The sequence below is a fragment of the Cydia fagiglandana genome, chromosome 14 (genome assembly GCF_963556715.1).
Source record: "Cydia fagiglandana chromosome 14, ilCydFagi1.1, whole genome shotgun sequence".
NCBI lineage: Eukaryota > Metazoa > Arthropoda > Insecta > Lepidoptera > Tortricidae > Cydia > Cydia fagiglandana.
Genome location: NC_085945.1, coordinates 8,613,167 through 8,631,599, shown reverse-complemented (window position 1 = coordinate 8,631,599; position 18,433 = coordinate 8,613,167). Strand labels below are relative to the sequence as shown.

The 18,433-nt window shown below is 36.4% G+C and overlaps 1 protein-coding gene across 1 annotated transcript in view; it reads left to right on the top strand.

Moving 5' to 3' along the window:
- Positions 1-18,231, top strand: part of LOC134670714 (nuclear pore complex protein Nup58-like) — a 39,443-nt gene extending 21,212 nt beyond the window's left edge. The window contains exon 13 of the mRNA XM_063528530.1: positions 16,655-18,231. Coding sequence (XP_063384600.1) covers positions 16,655-16,782 — 128 coding nt within the window. The 3' untranslated portion in view covers positions 16,783-18,231. The remainder of the gene's footprint in view (positions 1-16,654) is intronic.
- Positions 18,232-18,433: the final 202 nt, after the last annotated feature.

The window sequence follows — 18,433 nt, the reverse complement described above, 5'->3', positions numbered from 1 at the left end:
CAAAATTTCAACGTGGTTAAGCACCACCTTGTATAGTAGTGTTGAGTCGCTCACTCGCGAGGCACCTCATTTGTACCACTCAACTCAAAAATGTCTTACTTCACTCCTCTATTCATTTTACTCATTTACTCGCGCGCATCACAAACACCTCTTGCCACACAAATCATTCACACACTTCAAATTTCAAAAAAACTCTTATCCTTACAAATTCACTCGCGAACCTCAAAAACTCAACGCTCCTCACAACTTGCAAAAGAGTCCCTGGATGGCACGAGGCGCTAGGTGCTCGCCTGCTCGCCGACATACAAAACTCAAAATGTCTCAAATGAAGAAAAGTTGCTTCTCTGTTGCACTTGTAAATTCCTACGTAAGTGTGACAGGGAGACAACATGACGAACATGGATCGCGGTACGCACTCTGTATACCAGACAGGCATTTACGAAGCTTGCTTATAAACAGTAATCCTTTAGTGACTAAAATATTATTGAAATATAATACTGTAGCGTACACAATATATGATCATTTCAATAAGTTTCAAGTTTATTAAATAAAAAGTAAGTATAATTTGCATAGGTAAAATAAACATGTAGATGTAAATTATAACGATTTGAATTTGCAATACTTTTTATTAACATTATCTGTAAACGACTTCGGACTGACAAATTATGATTGTGACATATTTTTATTTATTTTGTTCGTTCGTACGTCGTTGTAGCTAATTTTAGTTCTCTAATACCTAATACCTAGTGATAATTCTTATAATTATACCAAAATAACAAAATATGGACATCGTTTTCGCCATTAAATTTACCCGCGGATCTTCCTTGGTGCCTTTTGCATGAAAAAATGAAATGTAAATGTAGCCGGCGGCGTCCGGAGCGAATGGTGCATTGTTTAATATCATATTGATGATATTACTGTTAAATTATCTGAAGTGGTAAGTTAGTCATTTCTATATAATAATGACTTGTGAAAATATTGAATTTGTTCTCCTTAGTTTGTTAAAAATGTGGTAGTTTTATGGTTATTAAATATATCACTACATATTATGAAACAAAGTCCCCCGCCGCGTCTGTCCGTATGTGTGTTTGTTTGTATGTTCGCGATAAACTCAAAAACTACTGGACGGATTTTCATGCGGTTTTCACCTATCAATAGAGTGATTCTTCATGAAGGTTTAGGTGTATGTATAATTTGTTAACCCGTGCGAAGCCGGAGCGGGTAGTGATTATTATACTTAAAACTATATCAAGTAGCAAGGAGGAGGACAAAACAATCTAACAATAAAAAAGAGCTAAATTAGAACAAGTTTCATAAAAGCAGCAAATTAAGTTACTATGTGGGATCTTTCTCCTATAAGTTCTATTCTTACCTTCTACCTCCAGAATTGCACTCCTTAATTATTATTATTTATTAATTTACAAAGGAAGTGATGAATACATAAATATGTATATTTATTAAATATTTTTGCACCGTTGGCCCGTTGGATTAATAGAATAGTCGACGCTAAAAATATGCTAGTACCTCACCTCATTTGAAGTAAGACATTGTAACACCTCATTTTAGAAAATGAGGTACTCATACAAACTCATTTAAAATTGATGTCCTACCCATCACTATTGTATAGTTCGTTTTTTTAGCATTAGAAAGAACTTGCAAGAAGGTAAGCGATCTTAGCATGTCTTTTAATTGAAAAACGCTTTTCAAAATTCAAAAACTATTACTTATGAAAGCAGACGAATATAAATGATCGTACTAGATTAATAATTGTTACATATTTGCCGTAACTTATTTTTAAAATGTGTTTTTCAATTAAAAGACACATCAAGATTGTTTACCTAATTTCTAATGCTAAAAAAAAACGAAGTATAGTTGAGATAAATTAAGAAACTTATACACCAAGTTTCTTAATTTATCTCAACTATAATCTCAATTTATCAACATAATAAGTGTAACAAAATAAGGGGGTGCCCCTTAGGAAAAAACAATGTTTTTTGAACCACCCTAACATATAGTGATACTGGTGGATTTTAAACAAACCAAGCATTTACATTCAGAATTGTGACATTTGATGAAGTGAAACTGCTGATGATGATCAGAATGGAACTCTTCAACGACGCATAGCTCATGTTTGGGGATTTGTCCTCTTCGTTATGTTTGTTAAGCACGTTAGATTTTTAAGTCATATTTTTGTGAAGCTCAAGTTCTGATGATGGGATCCATAAGGAATCGAGGGAACTCTACAAATCTTAATGGCATTGTATAGTGACTCTTGTATTTTCATCAGGCAAACAAGGATTTACATTAAGAACAGTGGCATTTGATGAAGTGGTATTGCTGATGGTGATCAGAACGGAACTCCTCGACGACTTGTCTTTTTCTAATTGATTGTTAAGCAAGTTACCCCACTGGCAAAACAAGCAAGATTTTGAATTCGACTTCTACCTGAACCTGGACCCGGACGCGGACCCGGACTCGAGATCGCGAATTCGGACACGGACCCGTTTTCTATTTGGTGTAAATGGAGTTGGTGAATTTTTTGATTAATTCGGGCGAAAACTGGAAGGTTAGGTATCATAAAATGTTCATGAAGAGAAATTGTAAGAGATGGTATCATTACCAACAACTGTGGAAAATACTGTTTAGTTACTCTTTATTTAAAAATAGCAAAATCAAATTGCATGATTTCATTCGTTTTCTCCACTGTACACAGAATAAGTAATGATATTTATACTAGACAAAAAAATTCAAAATCGCTCTCCTTCTTGATGCGACTGGCAAATCATATTACTTTTTGGAAACCGGGTTTTTTAACCTAATTAGACCCCCGCTGAATCAGATCCGGTTGCTCGATCGAAATCTTGACCGGAAGTGAGATATTTGACATTAAAGGTCCGTTTTTTTCGTTTTTCGTAAATAACTCTTAAACGGTGGTGTATAGCAAAAAATGTTCTATTACATAAGTAATATGCATAAAATTGCCTACAAGAAAGATTCAGTACAATTTTTCGCTAGGATCAATATTAAAAGAGATTTTAACGCGGGAAATTTAATTATAATCACTTCTAAGGTCCCGTTTTTTAGGTTTTCGTAAATAACTCATAAACGGTGGCCAATATCAAAAAATGTTGTTAGACGTTAATAATCTACACAAAATTTTGAACAAAAAAGATTCAGTACACTTTTTGCAGGGATCAATATTTTAAAAGATAATAAAGAGGGAAAATTAATTATACTAAATTCTAAGGTTCCTTGTTTTTATTTTTTCGTTAATAATTTGAAAAGTAAAAAATCTTATACATAAATAATAAACGTAAAATTTCCTACAAGAAACATGCAGTACACTTTTCGCTAGGATCAATATTTAAAAAGACAAAGCAGCGGGTAAGTTAATTATACTCAATTTTAAAGTCCCTTTTTAGTTTTTTGTAAATAACTCGTAAACGGTGTCCCATAGCGAAATAGGTTTTGAAGAATAAATTATCTACATAAAATTTCCTCCAAAAAACATCTAGAACACTTTTCTCTAGGATCAATATTTCAAGCGATATTAAAGGAAGAAAGTTAATTACAATCAGTTCACAGGTCATTTTTTTTAGTTTTTCGTAAATAACTCGTAAACGGTGGCCCGTTGCAAAACAATATTCACATAAATATTAAACATAAAATTGTCCACAAAAAAGGTTCTGTACACTTTTTCGCTACGATCAATATTTAAAGAGGTATTAAAGGGGGTAAGTTAATTATAATCAATTTCCAGGTTCCTACTTTTAGGTTTACGTCTATATAGTAAACGGTGGGGTCGTCATTTCATCGGTGTTTGACATCACTACGGTAACCGGCAAGGTCACATCACTAGAGGTGGTCGTCCATCTTAGATTGGTTTTTACGCGAGAGCGTCTTGGCATATTATTTTCAGATCTATACTCTCATATTTGTGATTCCCTAATAAATGTTGTTATAAAGTGGTGTCTGGTGTTTTTACTCTTACAGCTTCAGAAGTGCGATGTGACCTTTTCGCCTACTACGATATATTTTGTCGTAAATTGGCAATACAAAATTAACCGGGCGTAGTCCTTTCTTGTTTCATTGTTATTGAACGTTATCGTTATATAAAATAATGAAACTGATTGTAATGAGTAAACGCATCAACACCACTCATCAGTTAGGGATTAAAATATACAAGGTCTTACCGTCCAAGACCTACAAGGATAACCTAACTAACCTACTAAACCACTGTCGGCTGCCGACGTACTGTACCTTTGCCTTTTGTTGTGTTTACTTTCAGATATCTATTTCAGTTTACTGTCCATCATAAATGAACATGTCTGGCTAAAAAAAAAATACATATGGACAGTGTAATAAAGCTGATTCCATGATGATGATGAATATGTATTACAATATTCACAGCAGAAGCTTACAAGACATAGGCTGACAGTATGGTATGAATAAAAGAAATCCTTGGGATTACAAAGTAAGAATTAAAGTTAACTCAGGTAAGAAGTCATTGATCCAACAGATAAGAATGTTCCCTGGAACGTTCCCCGGAATGGCCCCGGCCATAGTGGTAAATATTCACTGCTTCTCTTATATGTTGTGTTATTTTTGTGATTCATGTGCTTTCAGATACATAACATAATGTGATTATATACACATGACATATTAACACAATGCTATGATCATTTTCTAATGGTTGTGTGCGGTGAGAAACCCATTCAAGTAAAAGTCATACAAAACTAGTTTGGTAATATAAATTTAGCCTTGATTGATACTATGTGTATGGTGATATTATGCTTTCACAGTTAACAATGAGTGCTACTTAATACTTTCCCTTTACAGTCAAATTAAAATAGATTCCAAGTTTTCAAAGACACAAACCGGTAAGGAAAGTGAATTGTTGTTTCACATATGTGTGTGTGTAAAACATGCTTATTGCAACTGAAATAATGCTTTGTTAGTATGTTTTTGAGTTGTGTAATTTCCAGAAATTTGACAGCAATGATTCTTGAAGTGAATTACCATACCGTTGAAGGCATTAGAGCGCCTATCAGCTCAGATCTCTATAATGAACCCAAATCGACATGGATAATATTTCAAAGTTAGTTGGTTATGGATGCCAGTTATATTATGTTCAAGTAATTCATTATATGCAGAAAATGTTGATAAGTGACTAATCTCTGATGTCATGGAAAATGAGGTATTTATTTAGAAATAAAATGATTGTTCATGTTTTACATGGATACTAATGGTTAGTATGTGTTACATGGACAAGGTTGGTAAAATGCGCTTTGTGAATAAGCAAAAGGAATTATTGGCATCTATTTGTAGCTGGTTAGTATTGTCTGTGACAGGTTTAGTCACTCCATGTTTCCGGAGCCTCCTCGGGCTGAATATTTTAAAAAAGATGTTCCATATCTCATATAACCTCATACATCCTTGCAATTCATATTAAGTTGGAGACATACTGCTATAGTAAAAGGCAGTATCTCAGTAAAAATGGCAAGGAAAGTAACAAGGATAATTTCTGTCTGTCTGTACATATTATTTTATTAATTATGAATAAAATGTTTATCCAACCATTCCATACAACTTATAGTATGTTGTGTTGTGATTGTTTTGTTCATAGGGATGTTGGTTTATGTTTGCATTGCAAATATTTTTCACAAAATGTCATGTTATAAAATGTACCAAAGACATATATTTAAACAGACTTACCAAACTAATGAAAATTTTATTGGCATTACATTGTCAAGCGTTTGAGTTATTGACAAAGATAATCATTTGTGTTCTAGCAGTATTTTTCAGATGCATTTCCTTATAACAAAACTTGATTGCTGGTGAAGTTTTGATCATAACTTTATAATATTTGCACCGGTGAAGTATGATTACAGGAGTTTTCAAGGTTTAAATCTTATGAAAGAGATGGACATATTGAACTAAATATTTATTTACTGAGCTGAATATGACACTGATAAAGCAGGTTGTTGCTAATGGTAAGCGAGGTAAATACTTCCAGGAGTCAATATGGACTTTGACGGTCTACATAATATACTTGTCTTTTACATGCAAGTGCTACTGGACTCTAAACGTACCCGTCAGTTGAGTGTTAAATGGATGAATATTAAACGAAGGTAAATAGTTTGGTTAAAGGTTAAAGCTTTCTAAGTAACTATTTTAACCCATTCACTACTAATGAACATTGACCGAAGGATATCATTTCATGAGCTACTGTTTGAAGTTATTAACGGTTTTCGTCTGAACTTGTAGTGTGTTATGGTACTGTTTGCATTATAAAACAGTACACTTTTATTGCTTCTGGGTTTCATAAATCAGAAGTTAAAAATAATAATAATAATAATGTTTCACAAATTTTGTGGGTTCACTAAGTATCTATTTCATTGTTTTGCAAACTGCATAAATTGTGGTTTATTATGTTATGAACTCATTTACTTTTAAATGTGTGCTTGCATGGCATTTAACAAAATTATTTAGTTTTGTGCAGGTATAAGATGATGTGATGAGTTACCTACACATAAAATGCACATATACAGCTGAAGAAAATCAACCTTGTGTCTTGGGATTGAAAGCTTTATGGTTTAAGCATATGTGCCATTGATTCGGCTGATTGATCATTATCAATATACACTTTCATGATGGTTGAAAATACAAATTTGTGAAACCTCGGTAAGACGAACCTGGGTAACAGAGGAACCTCGATAACGTGAACTTCTGTTCAGGCTCTACTGTAGTTCAACCGTGGTATAGTAAGAGTGTTGCCTTTATTTAGGGGCACGGAAGAGGCACGCCAAGTTGCACATGATCATTTACATTGGTTGCATAGTAGCAACTGCTTATTATTTTATATTTTCCATGTTCACGCCAAATGCTGTTATTTCAGGTACCGTTTTCAGATTAAGAACTGACGACAAGTATATTCTCAGATTAAGAACTGAGATATAATTTTATTAGACACTCGGATTGAATCGGATTGAGAACTGAGTTATTATTTTATTTATATTACTTACTCTCGGATTAGGAACCGAGTTGTGACTTTGTTTTATTTCAGATTTAGAACTGTGTTACTGTTGTCATACTAATGTGTTTTGTTAACGGGTTTGCCGATTAATGAAGGCAAATGCTGTTATTTCAGGTACCGTTTTCAGATTAAGAACTGGCTATATTTTCAGACTAAGACTGAGTTATACTTTTATTGAACACTCGGATTAAGAACTGAGTTATTATTTATATTTCATACTCTCGGATTAGGAACCGAGTTGTGATTTTGTTTTATTCCAGATTTAGAACTGGGTTACTGTTGTCATACTAATGTGTTTTGTTAACGGGTTTGCCGACAAAACCTAGAAAATAAACACATTGTGCTTGATTAAATATTGTAGTAACCATGGTAATGCTTGCGATATGTTATTTTATGCCACCTCACTGTTAACCATTTTACTCTAAAGGCTGGTTCATAATTCTACCGGTTGCTTCAATGTCTGTTATAGAGCTTTAATTATTGTGTGCTCTTTAAGAAAGGCTGTTACTTTTGTCTTGGCAAGGGATGCTATCCTTAAGAGGCTAGTTCCTGGCGCCGGTAATCGCAACAAAGGCTTGAAGGAGCGGTCTGTTGCTTGTCACTATCTGTTATTGGTTTCTGCAGTGTAGGCCTTAAGAGGCGGTCCATTGCTGATGACATAATACTAACCTTAAGAGGCTAGTTGTTTTTGGTTTCTGCAGTGTAGGCCTTAAGAGGCGGTCCATTGCTGATGACAATTATGTCATAGTATTAACTATCCTTAAGAGGCTAGTTGTTTTTGGTTTCTGCAGTGTAGGCCTTAAGAGGCGGTCCATTGCTGATGACAATTATGTCATAGTATTAACTATCCTTAAGAGGCTAGTTGTTTTTGGTTTCTGCAGTGTAGGCCTTAAGAGGCGGTCCATTGCTGATGACAATACTATCCTTAAGAGGCTAGTTGTTTTTGGTTTCTGCAGTGTAGGCCTTAAGAGGCGGTCCATTGCTGATGACAATTATGTCATAGTATTAACTATCCTTAAGAGGCTAGTTGTTTTTGGTTTCTGCAGTGTAGGCCTTAAGAGGCGGTCCATTGCTGATGACAATTATGTCATAGTATTAACTATCCTTAAGAGGCTAGTTGTTTTTGGTTTCTGCAGTGTAGGCCTTAAGAGGCGGTCCATTGCTGATGACAATTATGTCATAGTATTAACTATCCTTAAGAGGCTAGTTGTTTTTGGTTTCTGCAGTGTAGGCCTTAAGAGGCGGTCCATTGCTGATGACAATTATGTCATAGTATTAACTATCCTTAAGAGGCTAGTTGTTTTTGGTTTCTGCAGTGTAGGCCTTAAGAGGCGGTCCATTGCTGATGACAATACTATCCTTAAGAGGCTAGTTGTTTTTGGTTTCTGCAGTGTAGGCCTTAAGAGGCGGTCCATTGCTTATAACATAGTATTATTCTTAAGATGCTAGTTTGTTCCTGGTATCTGCAGTGTAGGCCTTAAGAGGCGGTCCATTGTATGTGATATGAGATTATCCTTAAGAGGACCATTATTTCTACTACCGATAACTGTTTTATCTATATCGTACTATTTGTTGTTGACCTTGAGAGGTTGGCTTGAGACTTTGTTTACAAAAGGATATTTAAATGACCTTAAGACTGATGATCTCAAGGTTACCTTGAAAGGGTTGCTTGCACTAATACCTTCTAGAGATCGCTGGCGCAGTTCCGGATCCAGTAGACGTTGAGGTAGTGCCTGTTCAAGATGCCCAGTAGAATGAGTGCGTGCAATGGGCTCCGTGACAGCCTTATCGTGAAGGGCTGACTTCTACGGTCGTTGCCCCTACAAGGGCAGTGATATTCTAGCCTGCATGTGGTATTTTAACACGGTAATGTTTTCTTTTTGTCCAATAATCAAATCTGTGGTTATATGCCATTAGTCACGATGCTAGAAAGCGGTGACATGAAGTACCTACTTGATTACGTCGCCATTAAGGGTGATTATGTAATTTATTAACAATGTTGCTAAAGAGTGCTCATGAGTTCTGTCCAATCATAACTGCATCTTTCTCATGTATTTACAGAAGTAGACCTTTTGACTGTGATGGTTATTACGGTATAATTTTATGGCTATCAAGCCGGACCTGTGATCAAAGGGTCTAACTGTGCCATTTGCGCATTAATATATCGTCGAAACCTTATCATGATTATTTTGAACAACATTGTGGTATGCTAATGCAAAGCCTATCGATGGCGCTAGGGTGAATTATAACACCTTAGTTATATTAAGGAACTGAGGCTTTTCACATGTATGTTATAGTTTCGTGAATAAGAGTTTGTACTGTTTACATGTGCTGTATCGGAGGGCACCTATGCACATGCATGAGACGTGTCCCACATTAGCCTCCCACCAGTTGAGGAGCCAACTCAACGGAGGAGCCAACCAGTAATGAACTGGTGGAGGCTACCGCCACCTGGTGAAGGCCCAGCTTGCTGCGACTGCGTTGGCTGCGGCAGTCTTCAGTGGCGGCCTTGATAACGGTGACCTGACGGGACGTAGGTCGGGTCAGAAGATGGCCGAGCTAAACGGTGGGGTCGTCATTTCATCGGTGTTTGACATCACTACGGTAACCGGCAAGGTCACATCACTAGAGGTGGTCGTCCATCTTAGATTGGTTTTTACGCGAGAGCGTCTTGGCATATTATTTTCAGATCTATACTCTCATATTTGTGATTCCCTAATAAATGTTGTTATAAAGTGGTGTCTGGTGTTTTTACTCTTACAATAGGTAAAGAACTATTTTATTTTAATTTTATTTTCAAAATTTAGACCCAGTAGTTTCGGAGATAAAGGGGGGGGGTGGTATTTTTTTGTATTTTAATGTTTTATTTTGGGGAAGGGGGCTTTATCTCCGATACTACTGGGTCTAAAATTTTGAAAAGATATACAGAATAGAATCTATAGATGACAGGAAAACCTATTTGAATTATGCAGTCAAGCGCGAGTCGGACATTACTTAGTTTTTGAACCGATCCCTACAGGTTTTTTAAAGGCAATTCACTCGCGTTTAACATATATAAAATACACTGTTAAAAATTGGGTAATGTACGGAACCCTTGCAACGCGAGTCCGACTGGCGCTTGGCCGGTTTTTATTCATTTTGAGGTACGGAACCCTAAAAAGAGAAAAGTGTTCCATAAGTCTTTCGTAGAAAATTTTATATCGATTATTTATTTACAAAAACATTAAGAACTTATTTTGCTATGAGCCTTATTTTACGAGTCATTTGCGAAATCCTAAAAATAGGGACCTGGAAATTGATTATAATTAACTTACCCCCTTTAATACCTCTTTAAATATTGATCGTAGCGAAAAAGTGTACAGAACCTTTTTTGTGGACACTTTTATGTTTAATATTTATGTAGAATATTGTTTTGCAAGGGGCCACCATTTACGAGTTATTTACGAAAAACTAAAAAATTGTGACCTATGAACTGATTGTAATTAACTTTCTTCCTTTAATATCGCTTGAAATATTGATCCTAGAGAAAAGTGTTCTAGATGTTTTTTGGAGGAAATTTTATGTAGATAATTTACTCTTAAAAACCTATTTCGCTATGGGACACCGTTTACAAGTTATTTACAAAAAACTAAAAAGGGACTTTAAAATTGATTATAATTAACTTACCCGCTGCTTTGTCTTTTTAAATATTGATCCTAGCGAAAAGTGTTCTGCATGTTTCTTGTAGGAAATTTTACGTTTATTATTTATGTATAAGATTTTTGTTTTGCTATGAGTCATACTTTTCAAATTATTAACGAAAAAATAAAAACAAGGAACCTTAGAATTTAATATAATTAACTTTCCCTCTTTATTATCTTTTTAAATATTGATCCCTGCGAAAAGTATACTGAATCTTTTTTGTTAAAAATTTTGTGTAGATTATTAACGTCTAACAAGATTTTTTGATATTGGCCACCGTTTATGAGTTATTTACGAAAACCTAAAAAACGGGACCTTAGAAGTGATTATAATTAAAGGTCATTGGGCATTTTGTTCGGACATATGACCCACAGCGTACACAAACGAAATAGGGCTAGGTATGTAGGTAAATGTATCTGCTACACAGTGGTATGAGTCGCATTCTTGCAAGCCATGGGAGAATTGAGAAAAAAATAAAAATGGTTTCTTATCATTTTTATTTTTTGGCATTTTTGCAATGAATTAAGTCAGAACTATTGGAATTATATCAAAAATACTTTGAATAGCTGCTGTTATATTGCGTTGCTGTTGTTATATTGTTTAATATCAAGAGGAACAAAAATAAAATCCAGTTATAAAAAAACAATATTTTTATTCTGCTTGATCAAAATAAGTTGTTAATTCGTCTAAAAAGGCAGCAGGCCCGAAATAAAGGGGGAGTCACCATTCACCACACCGCTGGGGGCTGGGATACTCTTCGAGCCCCGCTCCGAGGCGGAGTACCGCAGGGGTCTCCCCTCCTTCACACCGATTGAAGATATCAAGAAACTCCTGGAGAAGCTGGGCCACCCCAAATACGCCAAACGGATAGACGCAAGAGGGGGCTGGGGCTGCACGGGTGTGTAATGATCGATATAAAAATAATTAATATATTTTCTGTAGATATAACAACATTTAATATAATTTCAGAAAATATAATAACTCATTTTGTATAATATACATTTGGTATATTATTAAAATGTTTCATATCATTTTGTATAATTATCTTTTGATATAACACTCATTTATTATAACAATCATGTGATATAATGCTCATTTATTATACAAGTATATAAGCATTATTCGGTATAATAATATAGTAAAGGTATTTTTATGACGACATATGTAAATGTTTAACGCAGATTAGGTCGTGGTTTGTTTTGTGTAATGGACGCAAATCTAACCTAACCTAACCTACTTTTCTGGTAGCGGTTCGTTTAGTGTAGGGGTCGCAGTTCTTAACCTAACCTAACCTAGTATTCTGGTAGCGGTTGGTTTTGTGTAGGGGTCGCAGTTCTTAACCTTATTACCTACCTAGTTATAAATAGCAGTTCGTTATATGTAGAAATAGTCGTTTTTTCTAGTTTGTAATAACGAATGTGGAATTATATATCTAATACATTATATCAGCAATTCTACTTTAGATGAAATAACTTTATATCATAAATTCAGTATAGAAAATATGCATTATACTTGAAGAATGTTATGCTAAATGTTATTAGATCAATTAATCTTTATATAAAATGATAATTTATATCATATGAAAACATATTAAGTGTTGTAATATCATTTATTAATTATACTAAATAAGCGTTATTGCAACTGATATTATAATAAAAATGTTTATAGCCATCGATACGCACCCGGGCTGCACATGGGCATCTACGGGATGTCGGAGCTTCTCCACATGAGGAGTGTCAAGGTGGAGGCATGGCGCGGAAAGAAGGGGCCCGCGCAATGTCACCGCTGCTAGGGCTTCCGGCACTCATCACAAGGATGTCACAGACAGCTCGCTTGCGCTCGCTGCGCCGAACCACACTGGGCCAGCCAATGCACGCGACCTGTAGACCAGAATTCGAAGGGCCACCTGCAAAAACTGCAGAGGAGACCACCCCGGCAACAGCCGCAATTGACAACATTTCATTTGCCAATGTGCTATAAAACGTTTATCATGCTGCACGGACCACACTTTTGCACAATGCTGAAAGTAAAAACATTAATTACGCTATCTTGTACTGTTGAATAACTTTTTTCTGCCGGGTGATACATAAAAAATAATTACATATTTAGAAAAGTGAGATTAAATTCTCTTTTTTAAAACTAGTTTGGTCTCTGTACGCGAAAATTCATAAAGCGGGTCAAAAACGCCCAATGACCTTTCCCGCGTTAAAATCTCTTTGAATATAGATCCTAGCGAAAAATTGTACTGAATCTTTCTTGTAGGCAATTTTATGCAGAATACTTATGTAATAGAACATTTTTTGCTATGTGCCACCGTTTAAGAGTTATTTACGAAAAACGAAAAAAAGGGACCTTTAATGTCAAATATCTCACTTCCGGTCAAGATTTCGATTGAGCAACCGGCAAATTCGGATTCAGCGGGGTCTAATTAGGTTAAAAAATCCGGTTGCCAAAAAGTTATATGCTTTGCCAGTCGAAATCGATTTTATGAAAAATATGACCAGTCTAATTACTATATATGTTCAGAATATTATTTGAATAAACTTAGGATAGGATACTTAGGATAGGAAATAAAATGTGTGTTTTTATATCTTTAAACCCAATTACTAAGTAGACTGCACATACATTAAAGTCACATTAAAATTCCATTTTGCGAAATAGAGATTTCAACCTTTAACTTTGCAAAAGTAGATAATTGAAATATTCTAAAAGCAATAAAAATAGTTTAGGTTAGATTCGAGCTACAATGACATTAGTTTGGGTTCAAGGCAAGGTTGCAGGGCCTCAACAAGGGAAAAAAGGGGGAGGGACTGTTGGCCTGGCTCAGTGAGCCAGAACTGACCCACTTATCCCTACTACTGCCGTAAGCAGGTAATGAATTCCCAATGTATTAAGTTTAGGTTTAATAAATTATAAATATATTTTATTAATAACATAATAATATACAAATATGTATAAGCATAAAGTAATAAATAAGCCTACAGCTATTAATAATGTCCGTAATCTGTATAATCCCAAAATACGGATCCCTCGTATGTGGATGCTGCTTACATAATCTCGTCTGTCAAGGTGTTTCGGCAGGAAAGGCCTTGGCAGACTTATAAATTCCTGAAATGAGGGTTCATACCTACCGACTAGAATTGGTTTCATGGTGGTATCAGATGGGTTACTGTACGGTAACCGATGGTCATCTTGCTTATAATCTCGTCTGCCAAGGTGTTTCGGCAGGAAAAACCTTGGCAGACTTATATATTTCTAAAATGGGGGTTCATACCTACCAACTGGAATTGGTTTCATGGTGGTATCAGATGGGTTAGTGTAGGGTAACCGATGCCGACCTTGCTTACATAATCTCGTCTGCCATGGTGTTACGGCAGGAAAAGCCTTGGCAGACTTATATATTCCTGAAATGAGGGTTCATACCTACCGACTGGAATTGGTTTCATGGCGGTATCAGATGGGTTAGTGTACGGTAACCGATGGTCATCTTGTTTATAATCTCGTCTGCCAAGGTGTTTCGGCAGGAAAAACCTTGGCAGACTTATATATTCCTAAAATGGGGGTTCGTACCTACCGACTGGAATTGGTTTCATGGTGGTATCAGATGGGTTAGTGTAGGGTAACCGATGCCGACCTTGCTTACATAATCTCGTCTGCCAAGGTGTTTCGGCAGGAAAAGCCTTGGCAGACTTATATATTCCTGACATGAGGGTTCATACCTACCGACTGGAATTGGTTTCATGGTGGTATCAGATGGGTTAAATTAGGGGTCCCGCTGGCCACCTTTGAGAGCGTCTGCCAAGCACTTCCGGCAAAAAAAATACTGGCAGACTTCGCTTTTATGTGTCTACATGTAAATTTCTAACTGCTGCCATAACTATTATTTCGGTATCAGATGGGTTAAATCAGCCCCCTTTTTTCGCACCGGAAGTGGCCTTCTTTTTCGTACTTTCGGCAAGTTCCGCCGTGGCAGACTATCGAATTCGGACTTAGCATCACTTTTATGGGAAACCATTGTGCATTTCATCGTGGTATCAAGTCGGTTAGAAAATTTGCGGCCGGCTCTTCTACTACTATACGTTCGCGGACAATAACCCCGACCCCCGCCTTGCTCGGTAAACTTCGGGACTTTCGAATCAAGCATTTTTATATCCCCGTCTCTATCGCTCTTGCGCCGAGCAATAGAGACGGAGTCGAACGAAACTTCGTTTTACGATGTCCGCGGCAGAGGGCCTACCGCGAAGTCCGCGAACCACACTCGACGTGTTGCTTCCTCGTCACACTTGCGTACGAATTTACAAGTGCGACAGAGAGGCAAGACGTCGAACGTGGTTCGCGGTAGGCCCTATGGCGCTCAATTTATGCCGTTGGGAACGGCGATCAGTCTCATTTCATCAGTGTCTGTTGTGCTTTGATTCTGTGTGGTACTGTCTTGAAATTTAAAATGTTTTCAAAAGTGAGTTTTGCCAGTAAAACTGAAGATGATTTAACAGGTATGCATTTAGATCTAATGTAATATTAGAAAGGTCTAGTTCGCGAAATAGATTGATTTTATGCTACATTTTACGTAAATGCCACCAGTATCCTTGGTACAGTGCCGAGGCAATTACGTGTACGCCCAGATGGTCTACCGCGAACCACTTTCGACGTGTTGTCTCCCTGTTACTCTTACGTACGTACTTGTTAATGCAATACTGAAGATACGGGTCAGCCCAAGGCAGTAATTTTTCCTCATTTTATAATTTATGATTTACTAACTTTCAGCGGCTTCCTATTATTACGCAGTAGGTACACCGAACTTTACAGTAACATAATTCATAATTCATTTATTGCATTTATAATCATGTGTTACATAAGGTCTTACAAAGAGCATTTTACAGCTAGTGTTCACATGAACCCTGTTAGGGTACATGGTACATAGCAATGTAAGTACTTAACTAAAACTTAATCTTAAACTTAATCTTACATTCAAAGACTTGCTAGTCAGGCCGGTAATAACTGCCGAAATTCCGATAAAGACATTTTCTATTGTAAGATTTTTGTCACGACTTATAGGTAGATGTTATGGAACTAGGTAGTGTGTAAGATAGTCGCGTCACAGACTAAGTAATAATACTACCGTACAGAAAAGACACTATCTACATAACCGAAATTTGACAGCGATTCAGAGGGGCTACCGCGAAATTTACTCTTTTACTCCAATGAAGGCGTAATTAGAGTGACAGAGAAAAGTGCCCACAATTTGCGAACTTCTATTTTCGCGGTTATAGCCCAGGGTCGAATCATGATATCCCTTTCTAACTTATGGCACTATCCCTTTCGACTATTTAGGGTTGTCAAAATTCAAGTAATTATCTGTGGTCGTGCACGCAAAGTGACGTCGACTTGTGCCAAAGGGGTCATCCATTAATTACGTCACACGTTTAGGGTAGGGAGGGGTCAAGAAAATGTGGCATGGGGGAGGGGGGAGTCACAAACATTGTGACGTCATTTTAAGTTCATCACTATTCATCAGTAACCGAAAATTAATTTATATTTTTTTATTCGCTGTACATTTAAATAGTGAGGTTTTGGAAGTAGGTAATTTTCGTTCCTAATTGGTTTTGTGTTATAAAATTACTAATATTTTTTTACCAAAAATATCTTTTTATTAAAAAAATAATGCCGATCTAGTATTGCCGATTTCATTGAAAACAAAATTGCCTAAAATGTGACGTCACACCAGGTGGGGACGGATTTGCAAAATGTGACCAAGTGTCACAAGGAGGGGGGAGGGGTCAAAAAACCTAGTTTGTGTGACGTAATTATGCTAATAATTGCTCGGCTAATCTAATAATGCTGAGCCGAACGGAGCCAAGTTTGCACGAAGTCAGGAGTATCTCCCCACTGGTCCCGTTATATTTATTAAATTAACTAACAGCATTATATTTGTAGCAGGCAGCAGCTGGCAGCCGGGGGCTGCGCCGACGCCGGCGCCGGCCCTGACCGTTCCTTCATTTGCCGCTGCCGACTCAAGCTCAGGCTTCCAGCTTCAAAAGCCGCCCGGCAAGCGCGGCAAGCAATGATATTGGCGGTAACCAGGGCTGACGGACTGACGCGGCCCTGTGGTGAATAAACCTGGATATTGACTATCAAGCAGAAATTAGACTTAAAATACCATTGAAACGATTTGGCATTCGCGACTTTTAACTGAAGAATGCCCGGAAAATGTAGCTAGCAATGTTTTGGCGGTGACGGGGCTTAGCACGGACGTAACCAAGCCCTGTGATTAATAATACGGAATTTAGACTAGCTCAAAATACTTGTCAAGAAACAGCCCGGAGAATGTAGCAAGCCATGTATTGACGGTAAACGGGGACTCACGTAGCCCTGTGGTAAATAATATTGAATATAGACTTGCTCAAAATACCAATTCAACTAGTTAAAACTAAACGCCGAGAGAGGGCGTTTTGGCATACGGGCCGAAACCAGCTTGGACTGTTAACTGAAGAATAATAACTTTATTCATATATATGGCACAAAAACTAGAAGAAACTGACGGTAACTGTGGTAATAATAAGACATGTGGCGATAATCATAAATGCGATGCAAGCCACATTTAGTTATTAATTGTTTGTTTTTATTTGTCATTTTGCTTTATATATTAGTAAGAAAAGAATAAAACATTAATTAACTAATTGAGGCTTGCAAAGTATCATGAATACGCGATTATGGGTACGCATTTTATAGTTAAGTCAACGGACAATTCACTTCAATACTTCTTCAGTCAGAGATATGTATAGGTACAATTATTCAATGATGTGGTAACTATAGTTTGTCAAAAGACTGTCTCATTTCAAACATTGACAGAGAGAAATTATACTATCTTTGTCTTACACAGTACTAGCACCCAAAAGAAAAGGATGAGTATAGTTTTCCTGGTTATATACTGACTGATAAATTCGTTTGACCAACTATAGTTAGGATGGTGGCGGATATTTGGAGAACAATTAGAATACTGCAAAGTGAAGTTTGCTGTGATATAATGCTATGCGACCGATGTATTATTAATCTTAATAATTGTCTTATTTTTATCTTAATCATTGTGTTCATGAAAAATGTAACGTAATGTAAACGTGTGTGTAAAACTCACATAGGTATTTTGAAACTTTTGGAATAACATGTTGTCAGTCTGTTTGTACAATACAAACTAAAATTATGTTGACTCTTAATCTGAACATAATAAACATCATTTTAAAATGCATACTCCACGTAAGCACACGAAAATATGTACAGTGGTGTTCAAAAGTGCAAGGATAGATGTCGACCGTAATGCCTTAATATTACCAAATATTACTGTTGAAACATGTCCATGCACTTTTGAACGCAACTTACATAATACGCAATATGTAATGTAGAATATTAGGACCGACAGTTGTGTCAGGTAACCAATGGCAATGTCATGGCTGTAATAGAAATTGTTACAACTCTTAATTTATGTAAATCGGAAATATACAAACTAATTGTTAATTTTATGTTACAATTAGGTAATGGGCGTGCAATAACGAACTGTTTTGATGACATTTATAGTAGTTTCGTATCAAATAATTTGGCCAAGCCCGAGATAGCTCGAGGCATTTAGTGTTCCGTACGGCTACCATCAGTTTGGCATTGACATAAATAGCGGAGTCAGTTATGAAGTTGATCCAAAAAATTTTTATTAAGCTATGAGCTTCA